The following is a 14448-nucleotide window of genomic DNA, read 5'->3' on the forward strand; positions in this document are numbered from 1 at the left end:
TCTTTCATGGAAAAGAGAAAGAGAGCCGAGTCTGAAAACAGCCGCGTGGGCCTGGCAAGAAACTAAAGTTGCTCACAATGGAAACCGTTTTCTGAATTCATGTATGTCACCTCTTCAGACTTCTGTCACATACACAACATTTTTCAGGAAATGAAAAATATATACATTTTTCAGGAAATGAAGAAAGCCTTATATTTTGAAAACAAAGCAATACTGCCTCATCAAAGTTGGTGTTGTGACTTTATATAATTGTCTTTCTTTTTTACTTCCATGAGAGGGAGAGAGGTGGTGGAGTTAGGCGTTTTAGCGGACAGTTTGAGGGTCCAATGGAGTTGAGAGGTTTTGTCCAAAGTGCTTTTTATTACTTTCCATTGGTTCAATATTTTCGAAACAACACACAGACATAAAGGATGTTCAATAGCCCTGATTTATGCAAAAAACAAACAAATCTAAAACCTCAAAAATCTAGTTACAGTAGGTGGTTTTCTCCCGACAGCAACGATATACACACTTCCTGTTTGAGCAGAAAGGAAGATTATTTAACAGTCGATGGTGAGGGACAGGACCAAAAAAATAAATGTTGCTGCCAAGTCTGCAAGGTGTTTATTGATTTTGGCACACGGCCACGTTGTTCCCAATTAAATCAGCATGCCGGCAGTCATCTGAGCCTAAAGTCTGTGTTGCACCTCACTGGTTTTCGACGTGTGTGTGTGTGTGTGTGTGTGTGTGGGGGGGGGGGGGGGGGGGGGGTGGGACTGGACAATGGAAATAAATCAATAAAATACATAAATGTTATTAATAAAGCAGCAAGCACCACATAAACCTCGTAGAGTACAGTACAGTTTATACAATTGGAGCGGTTGTATTCGGTCTCCCTGACCTTTGCATACTCTATTAGCTAACATTAACATTAACAACAAAAAAAAACATTTCAGCACTTGGGGCAGGAAACCAGGGTTCAAATCCGGGGTAGAAGAGTTACATAGTGCAGCTGAAATTCAAATTCAAGTTCAAATTCATAAGATCATTGTGGCAGTTTGACCATTTGATGTTCCCTATTTTAGTCAAATTTCTTAAAATACTGAAAACAGCCAACAGCACCGCTCAGTTTTCACGAATGCGTGTTTTGTGTATACAGGGGACTTAGTTCATGTATCGTTTTGTGTATACTGGGGACTTCATGTTATGCTGTTATGTTGATTTGTGGAATAAAACTATGCTTGTGTTTTTCTGTTGAACAGAAGTGTGAAAAATACGATGAATATCCCCGAGGGGACAACACAGACAATTATTATTAACCCACTAAGACCTGAGGACCCCATTCTACAAAATGTCTTCTAAATCATGAAAGCTTCCTGAAAAACAAAAAAACAAAACATACAGTATGTTTCTATATCAGTGTCCCAAATTATGTATTCGACCGCCGATGACCCCCGTCTAAAATATGTTGTTTCAGGGATCCCCAGCTGCAAACATTTGAGTTTTTAAAAAAAGAAAAAGAAAACGTTTGCTGTGAAAGAATATATATTCAAAGATTTGTGCCACGTTTTCACTCGCTCATCCCCTGGTTTACGGAAGTAATTTCTCTATGGAGAATAACATGGGCTCATCAATCCTCTCATATAAGAATTGTGGTCCAAAGATAAACAAACTGTCTCTGCGTTATTGTCAGGGAGGTGTCTCTGTATCGTTTAGGACAGTCACATATGATAGTCTTTTGTAGCGAAAATGTAACTAATTCGGCAGCAGTACCATCAGTACAGTACAGTCAGGTGATTCTTCATATCCATATGAGTGAAACGGCTGGGATGATTTGTTTATTTTTCAAACACAGTTGTTATATGAGGCGATCTAAAATCCCCCTATGGGGATTACAATGCAAATAAAAAGTACATGAACCCGTGGACTTATAGCGCCCTCTACCGAAATTGACGTCAGACTTCGGTGCACTATGCGGTTAAAAACAAGACAGAGATCCAGGTTCCAGGTCTTAACCAATTTAGACCTGATGTCCAAATTTAAAAAATGTATTCTAAATCCTGACAGTTTTCTGAAATACCTGTATCAGTGGTTCTCAATATTTCATGTCAAGGACCCCAAAAATATATGTAATAGGCCGCCGACCCCCATATGAAAATATGTTGTTCCAGGGACCTCCCAGAAGCAAAGATTTGAGTTAAAAACTTTCTCTCTGAAAGAATATATATTCAAATATTTGCACCACATTTTCGAGATAAAAAAAAAAATAGCAGACCTACAAGCTCGTAGCGCGGCACTAGCGTGTAGATCTGCTATTTTCCAGCTAAAGCATAACATAATGCTTTAAAACACCAAAAGGGGTTCCCTTCCCGTCCAGAATGGGATGGAACTTAATGTTCGGGTGTTGTGAGCGTGTGTTTAACACTCACCCTGATCCTCTTCACCATGAAGCTGATGTTCCGGATGCCCATGAAGTCTGTGGTCTGATAGATGGAGTCGATGGCCTTCACATGGCTGGAGATCTGCAGAGGAAATACTGGCGTTACAATTCACCCTTTGTCAAGTCCCACCCCTGGTTGTGCCCCTCTTCGCACCCATTGGTTGCCGTTTCTTGGTTGGACAAAAAATTCTCTCTCTCCATCCACTACCATTGAAATAACGTGTTTTTCAGTTGCTTCGTATTGATATTCTGGGCATTCAATTCTTATTTTAAACTTGGTGTCAGTAAATAGGAACATCACAGGCGCAGCATGGTGACTGCAGGGCATATCATGTTTGTTTTTAGTTTTTTCCAAAAATGATGTTTTAGCAAATTCAACATAAACAAGGCGGAACCAGGGCGGAACAAGGCAGAAATAGCCTGCTGGTTAGTCAGTCAGGGACCAATCAGAATTCAGAAGGCTGACAAAATTATGTTCAGTTCACATTGCCCAGTGCGTGGCACAAAACCATTAGATTCAAGTTTATTTATTAATTATTTTTCATTAACCAACCAACCAACATCCAAGGAGAACTTTTATATTAGCCAAAAACTAGTACAACAGACTGAAAGGTCAAGCTTACCAAGTATTGGTGGTTTACGGTAAGTGGTCAAAATGTCTGACAATATGTGATTTTGAGGGGCGCTTGCCCCTCCTATATACAGGTTTAATGTTTGTTTTAAAAACGCCATCGACAATGAAGAAAATGTTACGTCATATTGTCCCTCATTACGTCGTATTGTCTCTTTATTGTTAATGGCGTTTAATGTTTGTGTTTGCACCGTTTGTTTTACATTACCATTACATCACATCATCAACATGAGACTAATATATTAGCGCCCCTCACTTCACACGGGTGTGATTTTTAATATGAATTCAAATTATACTGATCCGTGCTGTCAAACAAGTCTATGAAGCTATCTATGAAATCTGCAACACAGTTTTATATGTAGTGGGGGTCCTTGCTTCATCTCTCTCTCCGCAAAAAAGGAGAAAAAACAACGGCCTGAAAAACGCTGAACACCCCTGGTCTATGAAAATGAGCGATTCATACTTTTTCCAGATCACAGAGTACATTGCCTGTTGAACTCCATAGTGGGCGACTACGGAGTTCATATTTGAGCAATAGTGTAGAACAGATGGTACACACACTACACAGGCAGTGAGCTTTAACAGCCGGGAGCACACCGTCCACTCTGGGCCATAGAAATCTCTTGGTGCATTTATAGTTAGATGTCCTCGTACAGGTGGTATGGAAGGTAAACAAAGCAACACATGAATTTCATTGGCTATCACCGGACAGTTTTTTGTTTTTGGGTGACGTTCCTCCACCCACATTTCGACTATGGCCTGTTCGCCTGCTATCTACATTGCACCGCCGATCCGACAGATATTCCCATCTCAGCCCGTCCTCCCATAAGCCAATTTTAATATACTGTAGGATAAAAAGATATAGAAGGAGATACTTTGTCAATGAAATTCGTGAGGTTCTTCTGATCTTACCAATGATCGGATGCCCTCAACAGCAAAAAATGTAATTGACTTTTCAATGAGTTCAATGAAATGTTGTTGGTACAGGTAATCCCCCCCCCAAAAAAAACTCTAAAAGAAAAGTGAATCCTGTCTGTTTGTGAGGCTGTCCTCATTTCAACCCACCAGATGAGTTAGTAAGTTAATCCGCTCTCTTAATTGGCCCCTGACACGGCTGCTGTCAGCCTTTTGTACATCCAACTGTTGGCAGTGGCACTCCGTGCCGTCCGCCCAGCCAACAGAGTCCTTCCTGCAAGGCAGCACGGCCCGCAGGGGTGGGAAAAGTACTCCATTGTTTCACTTTAACGCAATCATTCCCGGATTCCTTCAAAATAGGAGCTCTGGGGTGCCGGAAAGACATGGCTGCTTTTACTCTGATTGTACTTAAAGATGGAGTGCCACTATTTTTGTATTTTTCCAGTTTTTCATGTGTCTATGAGGTGACAGTACTTATTTAGACACCCTGGAGTCGTTTTTATGTGCAATGGTGTATTAACTTTGTATTTAGGGTTTCTTCCTGGAGGCTGAACCCTTGCCAGTCAAACGGGCCAATGAAATAAACAGTAATATAGTGACATCACACTATCAGCCCCTCCCCTAACCCCTCCCCCTTTATCATACAACTACAGCTGTGGGTGCGGCTTCAGTTCAGGTGGATCACCACCCATCACCACCCACTTAGGGGCAGTTGAAATATCTTTTTTTGGGGGTAGTAGATTTGTTTATTTCTTTTATGTATTTATTCCCCCCCCCCCGAGGCTCGTCCCGGCTCAACTAATCAGCATACATTTTGGGCCTGGCCAGAAAACGTTGGGTCGGGTTCAGGGAAGAATTTGAAAAACTCTAACCCGAGTGGTTCCTCTAACTTTGTAGCCTGTGACCCAAAAAAGAGAAATTAGGCTACACATTCCCCCAGGACCCAAACTTAGTGGAAATAGCCCATGTACTACTAGCTCACGACTCAGCTATTTTCACTACTTCTTAATCTTAAACATCCGTTTTCTAATTCATGGAATTTCTCAGATTTTTCTTTGATTTATTCAAAGAAAATACTTCTGACTTCATTCATGAAAACTTCAGCTTTTTGGGGGGAATGTTTTTTGAAAATGTTTAGAAATTCTAATTATTAAAAACAAATGTAGGAAACAAGGGAACCATAACAATGTGTCCCGCGACGCACAAGGGGTCCCGAGTCGACCCTCTGTTTGGGACCCAGTGGTTCCCAATACACCTTTCAGCCCGTGACCCAAAACAGGAATCAGATATTCGCACGGGACCCAAGCTAGTGAAAATAGCTGATCTACAAGCTCAAAACACGTCGCGAAGTGACACGTTGTGAGCTTGTAGATCGGCTATTCACTTTTTTGTCACTTCTTCAATATTTCTTCTATTTTATGGAATTTTTCATGACATTACTGAAAGAAATCATTGGATTTAGCAAAACATGAACAGAATTAGAAAATAATCGAAACATGCTTTTTTGGGGGAATGTTATTTTTTTTGTAATGTTCTAATAAGGCAAACGGGTGCTGTGTAGTACCTGAGCGATGACAGCCTCCCTGGTGCCGTAGTACTTGAAGAAGAGGTGGTCGGTCTGGATAAACAGCTGACACGTGTTCTTCTCAGCGCCCGCTGCTCTCCTCTTCCTCCGTAGCACCAGAGGACCCTGGTGGTGGTCTCTGTCCTCCATCAGCACGCTGTTCAGCTCCTGATACACACACACACACACACACACACAGTCACACACGCATGCAACCAGACAGTGGCCTTGTGGTTAGAGTGTCCGTAACGTGTGTGACAAATCGTACGACTTTGACTTTGCATGCACACACGCACGCACTCACGCATGCACGGACACACACACGCACACACACGTTTTAGTGTAGTTGTAGTTGACCATCCTAACATTTGCGCTCGGGGTGGCGCAGTGAGAAAGTCCCTGCCCACCAGTGGTGGAAAAAGTACTCACGCGTTTTACATAAGTAAGAGTATCAATTACGGCACTGTAGAAATACTCTGTTACACAAGTAAAAGTCCGGAATGCATAAATGTACTAGTACAAAAGTCATCAAAATGTACTTTAACCGATTCCATGCCGTTACCATATAGGTGGGATCGTGAGGCTAGTGCCAGTGAAATGCGCTAGCCTCATAAGCAAAGAAGAAGAGCCACATCCACCCCGACCCGGAAGTGATAGCCCTCCATATCTGCAGTGTAGCCTCAGCCTAGGCTGTGGTACAGTACCAACGCACGGACAATTCATTTCCTCAGCCTAGGTTGTGGTACAGTACCAACCAACGCACAGACAATTCATTTCCTCAGCCTAGGTTGTGGTACAGTACCAACGCACGGACAATACATTTCCTCAGCGCCAGCTCGGATTAATGATATAAACATTCACATGGGGAGGACGTACTTTACACACACGCACACACACAAAGCCCGACCCAGTTGAGAACAACTGCTTTAAGTAGCACAATAAAGCAATTTTGTAAATTATATAAAATAAAATCAATTAGATTTTATTTTGCGTTGATTCCTTGATGCCGTATATATTACAACAAAAATGATACCAAAAACAAAACAAAAAACTAACTAACCAGAAAAAGTAATCGAGAGAGAAATGGCCAAAAGATCCCTAGAGCTATATTCCTGCAGCTCAGTCAGTCAGTCAGTCGCTCAGGAGTTCATTCTGGGAATATTCCGGGCAGGTGGGCACTGGGCGGGCAGGCAGGCATGACTCACCCTCCCCTGTCAGATTATTATACCTCTCGGAACAGCAAAATGATGTCACCTCATCTCCCGCGCTCGCTCCTCGTCTGTTCCACAACGAGTCACAGCTTGGCAGGACGGTGACACAGCAGATAATATCAAGCCGACCGTCAGCCAGCCAGCCAGGGGGGCTTAGACTATATACTGTTCAATATGGCCTCTGTCGTCAGCCAGCCAGCCAGGGGGGGCCCAGACTATATACTGTTCAATATGGCTTCTGTCATCAGCCAGCCAGGGGGGGCCCAGACTATATACTGTTCAATATGGCTTCTGTCGTCAGCCAGCCAGGGGGGGCCCAGACTATATACTGTTCAATATGGCTTCTGTCGTCAGCCAGCCAGGGGGGGCCCAGACTATATACTGTTCAATATGGCTTCTGTCGTCAGCCAGCCAGGGGGGGCCCAGACTATATACTGTTTAATATGGCCTGTCGTCAGACAGCCAGCCAGGGGGGGGGCAGACGATATACTGTTCAATATGGCCTCTGCCGTCAGCCAGCCAGCCAGACTATATACTGTTTAATATGGCCTGTCGTCAGCCAGCCAGCCAGGGGGGGGCCCAGACTATATAATATAGCCTGTTGTCAGCCAGCCAGACAGGGGGGGGCCCAGACTATATACTGTATAATATGGGTGGGTCGGGTGGAAACCTTGTACCGTATGTCCAAAAAACTAGTACTTTTCACGATTGAAATTCAAAAAGTGGCAGATCGACAAGCTGTTAAAGAGCTGTAAAAGGCACTGAAAAAGCTTGATGATCTGTGAAAGATCTGACAATCTGCTACATTTGATGGTTTTCGTGTGATTCTGTAGTGCATTTTTCATTTCAAGGCCCATTTCAAGACTAAATCAACTGTAGATTTAATCGACTAAAATCTTATGATATTTAGTCGACAAAAACTAGACTAAAAATAGAACTATTCAGAGGACTAAAATACGACTAAAACTAACTACATCAAAATTTGCTGTCAAAGTCAACACTGGTGTGTGCGTACGTGTGTGTGTGTGTGTGTGTGTGCAAGTACGTGCGTGCGTGCGTGCATGCATGCGTGCGTGCATGCACAGACTCACCGCCACCGGGTCCTCCTCCTCCTCCTCCTCCTCCACCACAGCTGATGCCTGGTATTTCTTCATCCTCTCGAACACCGTGTGGTCGGCACAGCCCACCCTCCGCGCCGTACTTATGAGGATAATCTGGTTAGAGCGGCAGAGAGAGAGAGAGAGAGAGAGAGAGAGAGGGCGATGAGGAGCAGACCATTAGGCAGGCTCACATTCAATTACGGATCATTGTCAGAATTAGAACCGCACAACGAACGGCAAAGGCTCGCAGACTCTGTGACAAATCATTATGCCAGCTCTCCGCTGGCTTCACAGCCAGAGGAGGGAGAGAGAGGGAGAGAGAGAGAGAGAGAGAGAGTGTGTGTGTGTGTGTGTGTGTGTGTGTGTGTGTGTGTGTGTGTGTGTGTGTGTGTGTGTGTGTGTGTGTGTGTGTGTGTGTGTGTGTGTGTGTGTGTGTGTGTGTGTGTGTGTGTGTGTGTGTGTGTGTGTGTGTGTGTGTGTGTGTGTGTGTGTGTGTGTGTGTGTGTGTGTGTGTGAGAGAGAGAGAGAGAGAGAGAGAGAGAGAGGAGAGAGAGAGAGAGAGAGAGAGAGAGAGAGAGAGAGAGAGAGAGAGAGAGAGAGAGAGAGAGAGAGAGAGAGAGAGAGAGGAGAGAGAGAGAGAGAGAGAGAGAGAGAGAGAGGATATTAATACAATCTGTAAACATTTCTTACCAAGAATTTTCTTCACCAATGTGTTTGTAAAGGTGTCTACTACTAACATATCCCACATTGGTTTCTATTCAACCACCCTAGGCAAAATGTTCTAAATTCCATTTTGCTTTAAGTAGCATGTGACATGTCAAACTAGGGTGTTTACATTATTCTGAATGCATTCCAAGCATTAGTTTTGCACGAAAAACACTCCTTGGGCTAAAAACAGCCATAGCTGTCATCACAAATGTGATGAGGTCATTACATTTGGGAACATTTGGGCAAGTGGCTATGGCCGGATTTAGCCCAAGGAGTGTTTTTTGTGAAAAAACTTGACTTACAGTAAGAAAAAACATGGAAATAAAGAAATAGTCATCATGAATCATACATAAGCTGCATTCGACGACGTCTGGTCTAATGCAGTGATTGTGTAGGTCTTAAAAACTGCAGTTTGGACGAGTTTGTTCACTTCTCAAACGCCGACATAAAGTTGTGCGGTGAACTACACTTGTCATTTAGAAGCATCCCTTCCTTGTTAGACCTTCTCGACGTGTACCAGAGGGAGTTAAATAATATGATGGGTCACCCATTTCACCAGAGCAGTCAGCATGCAGCATCATTGTTTTGTTCAGGCTGCAGCCAACATTATGGATACAATGTTTTGTTCCTTATTCAGCAGCCACAAGCCCGCTCGTCCATACCATCCATTATCCCCGGCAGTTTGACAGTGTCATAGCAGTGCTTGCCAAAAAAAAGACAAGAAAACAAAAAAATACCCAACTATATTCAATAGTTTGTGGACAAATGCACTGGATTATGGCTGTTCTGTGTATTAACACCATTCTTGCTAAGGACGTACGGTGTATACACGTCTTTTAAACCACGGGGTGCTAAGGACGTGTATAGGCATCCATTGGTCATTTTCATTGATAAAATAAATGGGTTGGCCTCTCCTTCTGCAATGTACTCCTTGTTGATTCGCGCATGCGCACTGCCGTTCACTTCCTTGTTTGCGGCCCCAAAATAATGGCTCGTATCTCCTAATCTAGGGAACTCTCTTCATGGTTTTTACCCGTCTTCATTTCTGACTTCAGCATGCCTCTCATTTGGAATTTTAACGCTTCTAGAGAGACTTTAGCGTGACCAGCGCGAGGTAAGGATGGAACATTATGCCTCCCGGTTTTGGGGGTGGGAAGGCGGGGATTTTCAAAGATAAATCGGCCATATCTGCTGGCACTCTATAGCGCCTATATTTTAAAATATGCTCACAATGTGATGCATTGTGAGCTTGTAGATCTGCTATTTTCAAATGGCCAAAATGTATATAGGGCTGACGTTGGTAATGTATGTTTGGTTAAAATAATCAAAGTAACTAGTAACTAAAGTGTTAAAATAAATGCAGTGGAGTAAAAGTACAATATTAGCCTGCGAGATGTATAGCGTAGTAGGAGTAGAAGTAAAAGTATTGGAAATTGGAATTACTCAAGCAAAGTACAAACACCTCAAAATTGCACTTAAGTAAATGTAAATGGACGCGCGGAGAAGTTGAGTAAATGTTCGTTCTTTGTCTGTGAACCAGCGAGGTTAGGTTACACATAGACGTGTGGAGAATGCGGGAATGGGCAACTACATTGGGAGACAAAGGGCACTAATTAATTGGCTACTCTAAATTTAGAAGTGAAAAATAAATTGGGTGCGGTGAGGGCTGATGAAGGAACCTGAAGGTGGGGGGTGTGTGCTGCTTTTTTTAAAGATTTGTTTTTTGGCTTTTTGCCTTTATTGATAGTATCAAGTGAAGACTGACAGGAAAGGGAGAGAAGGGGAGAGACACGCAGCTAAAGGTCGTCATGAACGGGAGTCGAACAGGAGTCAGAGCCAGAGCCTATATATGTGGCATGCGCCAGCGGGCGCCCAGATTGTAACGTGTAAGTGTTAAGGAAGGCCCTTTCAGACTGGGAGCGGGTGACGCAGGCGTCGCCCGCAATCACAACATGACTTTAAAGGGTACATTTCCTGTGTCCAACACAATACGTTTTAAAAATTTAACTTTCAATACCTTATAACTAGGGATGTGCCGATCAGACATTTTGGCCGATATCGATATCCGATATAATTAATTGTTGTTATGGCCGATGTCGATATGATCTCATTCTGTATTGAAAAATTATAATAATTTTGTCCATTCTGAAAAATACATGTAACAGGGTATCTGCACTGCAGGCTTAGGCAAGTCCAATTTAACTTAAATACCTTTATATTTAATATTGTGAGCTTGTAGATCTGTTCAAGCTGTTACTTTGGGCTTGTTTATCTGTAAAGACAGACCGATTCATCGGACCGATTAATTAATCGATCTGATTGATTAATCGAACCGATGCCCATTAATCTAAAAACAACTCAAATCGTCCGATACCGATGTGTTTGCAGATTAATCTCCCATCACTACTTAAAACCACTTAAATCGTCCACTATATGCTCTGTGTGGACCAGGGGGGGGGGGGGTCCCCTAGCGGGGTTGTACTCGCCCCGTCCTTGTTGTGAGCTTGGCGATCTGCTATTTTCAGCCAAAGCTTTACTGTGATAAAGAAAACAGAAAAGACACTAGTATAAATCCCTGAGGAACCCCTAAACCCGCCAGGATTTCCCCCCGTTCAACCCTTATTTTACTTCTCAGCCTATCCACGTAGTCCAAGTATAGCCTGCATACATTGTGTGCACAATGCCACACAAGAAAAAGACACAATGCCTCCTACTGTTGCCCTCTTCATAAAAAACACAACAATGGCCATCACTAGGCCCATAAACATGTGGTTCTCTGCCATCTGTAGCCCCTCTGTCTGCCCGCTGTTAGGCCTCTCTCTCTGGGGCGGGGAACACGGTGATAAGACGCGGGTCAGCCTTACGTTACATGTACCAAGCTCTGTCAGCACGGGGCACTGCTTAACAGAAAGTAATGGAGAGGCAAGAGCACACGCTGGCTATTCTCAAGCTGTTTAGAGACCTGAGGCTGATTGTACAACATGTCAGTGGTAAAATCAGTGGTTCTCTAAACGTTTCCGTGCCCCTCGAGGACCTCTCAAATTCATAATATCTCTGCTGTCGGGAAGAAACTTCCCGACTCCAAAATGTTAATTTTTCAGCAAATGAAAAATATAAAGTTTTCAGGAAATTAAGAAGACCTTATATTTTGAAAACAAAGCAATACTGCCTCATCAAAGTTGGTGGTGTGACTTTATATATTGTCAATTACTTCCATGAGAGGCGGAGAGGTGGTGGAGTTAGCTGTTTTAGCTGACAGTTTGAGGGTCCAATGGAGGTTTTGTCCAAAGCGTTTTTGGTTAAATATTTTCTAAACAACACACAGACGTAAAGGGTGTTCAATAGCACTGATTTATGCAAACAAAATTAATAAAACCAAAATGGAGTTAGGTGGTTGCCTCCCGACAGCAACAATAGATTTGACAGCAAGCTTGTAGACCTACAGCAGTGGTTTTCAACCAGTGGTTTTACGCACTCAAGAGTTAAATTATTGTTAAACATGTGCAATTGTGCATTACTTAATTTACAAGAAGTCTACACAATTAGAGAATGCAGAAGAATTGTTATTCTTGATCAATGTTTGCTTGTTATCTCTCCTAATGGTACCACGTCAATACAGCATGGAACTGTGGACAAAATCTTATCCAACGACAACAATATATCCAAAGTCTTGGGTCTGAGAGACTAAATGTCATCAAATGGTTGTTCCGTGGCTCAAATGCCAAATAAATAATGGACCTTGATATGAAAAAGGTTGAAAACCACTGCTCTACAGGAATAGCATTGGATATTCAAAAACAGCAGGAGTACAAGCTTATTTTTGAATAAGTCCGATTTTTTTTTTTAGTGTTTGAAAAATCGTGAATACGTTTGGTGGCCGTTTCAGAACCCAACACTCTCGCTCGGTATTATTGGCAACGGAGAAAAAAAACTATCAGCGACATATTTCAGTCAATAACACGGTTCACATTCATATTTGCCTTTAATTTCCGGGTGTTATTAAAGTGTTATTTGCAGTGTGTTGACTAAGCCCTGTGGGATGTGAATCCATTTGCTGGCAGTAGATTAATTCCTTTCCGGAAAGACTTCCTTCTATTTTCGACTAGCGCGCTGCGTGTGTTTTTTGACTCCACTATTTATAGGCCCACCTCCAGTGGTGCAAGGTAACTAAGCAGGCTACATCTACTCAAGCACTGTGCTCAACCCATTCAGCACGTGAACCCCTTTTGGTGATTTAACTTTTACGCATTATGTCATAATTTAGCTATTGAAAAATAGCAGATCTACAAGCTTGTAGCGCGGCACTCGGTGCCGCGCTACAAGCTTGTAGATCTGCTATTTTTGAGTGGTGCAACCACTCCTATAGACAGCTATGTGTGTGTATGTCCCTGTGTACCTGTGTCCTTGTGTCCGAGCACGGAAATATATAGCGTTTGTTCACCACCAGGTGTCACTGTTGCACAGCCTAACACACAGACAGACACACACAGGCCAGGGAGGAGGGCTTGTACAGTACAGTACAGTACAGTACAGTACAGTACAGTACAGTACAGTACAGTACAGTACAGTACAGTACAGTACAGTACAGTACAGTACAGTACAGTACAGTACAGTACCACTCACTTCAGACGGGTCTGATTTTTTTTAAATAGTGAAAATGTGGCGCACATCTTTGAATATATATTCTTTCTCTGATGTCATGGACACTGGGCTCACTTTCTTCCTGGACTACATGTTGTCTCAGTAAGACAGCCCTCCCCCTATCCACAAGGAGGAGCAGTGCACCAAAGCATTATGGGAATTGTAGTCCAGGAAGGAAGTGAGCCCAGTGTCCATGACATCAGAGACACTGGGCCCACGGCTAAAATCAAAAATATCTAAAACCACATATTACACACATAAAGACCCCCAGGAAAATGTTCTTCTAAACAACATTAACATATATTTGTTTGCAAAAAGGGTGAGTTGTGGACAGTGATGGAAGAATTACTCACATCACATACAGTATTAAGGGACCTCTCCCCCAAGGCTCTCATCTATCACACGCACGCACGCACACACGCACGCACGCACGTTTTGAGCACCGTGACTGTGTATATGTTTATAACGAGAGACAGTGAAAAACTGTTATGGAATGTGGGGGTAGGTACAGAGAGGGATAGTGCATATTGGGTCTTCCAGAGCGAAGCCCATGAACTTGACATATAGAAGAAGATGGAATCAATAATGCTGCTTTACTTTGGAGATATATAGCTCCACACTCCACTAGAACACGTCTTCTGTCAGCCATAAAATAACAACACTCGTCCAGTTGCTGCTTGGAGAGCCAAAACGGAGTCTCTGAAACGGTTTCGACACTTTACCTTATCGTTAAAAGTCGTGAAGCGAAGCGGTATTCTTCCCCCGTGAGCAAAGTTCCCGCAGATGAGCCGTTCGATCTACTGAATTCCCCATGTTTTAAAATCCAATTCCGAAGTCTTATGAATTCCATATGATCCGTGTTGTTTTGAAGTGTGCCGTTAAACCCCAATTTCCATATAAACTCTTTATATTACTTTTAAAAAAAGAGTCTACGTCCTCGCAGAAAATACTCAAATCCGTACCTATGTCCAAAACGTACTTTTCAGGATTCAAGTTCGAAACGGTACTGCTAGTTAACCACTTGTCTTAAACCATTATTTAAAACATTATTTGAAACTTTAGCTGTTGGAAAATCGCAGATATACAGTACAAGCTTGTAATCATGTTAAAGGAGCATTCAGTGATTTGGGTGATTTGGAAAACCACCCAGTCCGCCCGGTAACAAAATGTGCACATGCACACGCTCTACAGTGGGGGGAAGTGCAACAGCATGTGCACCAAGGCCCGCCCCCACACATGATTGGAGGAAGTCCCCTCTC

General features: G+C 42.9%; 1 protein-coding gene across 1 annotated transcript in view; it reads right to left on the minus strand.

Moving 5' to 3' along the window:
- The window catches only part of LOC306920810 (disintegrin and metalloproteinase domain-containing protein 10-like), a 132498-nt gene that overhangs the window by 40776 nt on the left and 77274 nt on the right, over positions 1–14448 (minus strand). Inside the window, 4 exon segments of the mRNA XM_079497722.1 lie at positions 2409–2501; positions 5530–5697; positions 7832–7924; positions 7926–7954. Of these exon segments, the coding sequence (XP_079353848.1) occupies positions 2409–2501; positions 5530–5697; positions 7832–7924; positions 7926–7954 (383 nt within the window).

Source organism: Electrona antarctica (assembly GCF_951216825.1).
Source record: "Electrona antarctica genome assembly, chromosome: 3".
Classification (NCBI taxonomy): Eukaryota; Metazoa; Chordata; class Actinopteri; order Myctophiformes; family Myctophidae; genus Electrona; species Electrona antarctica.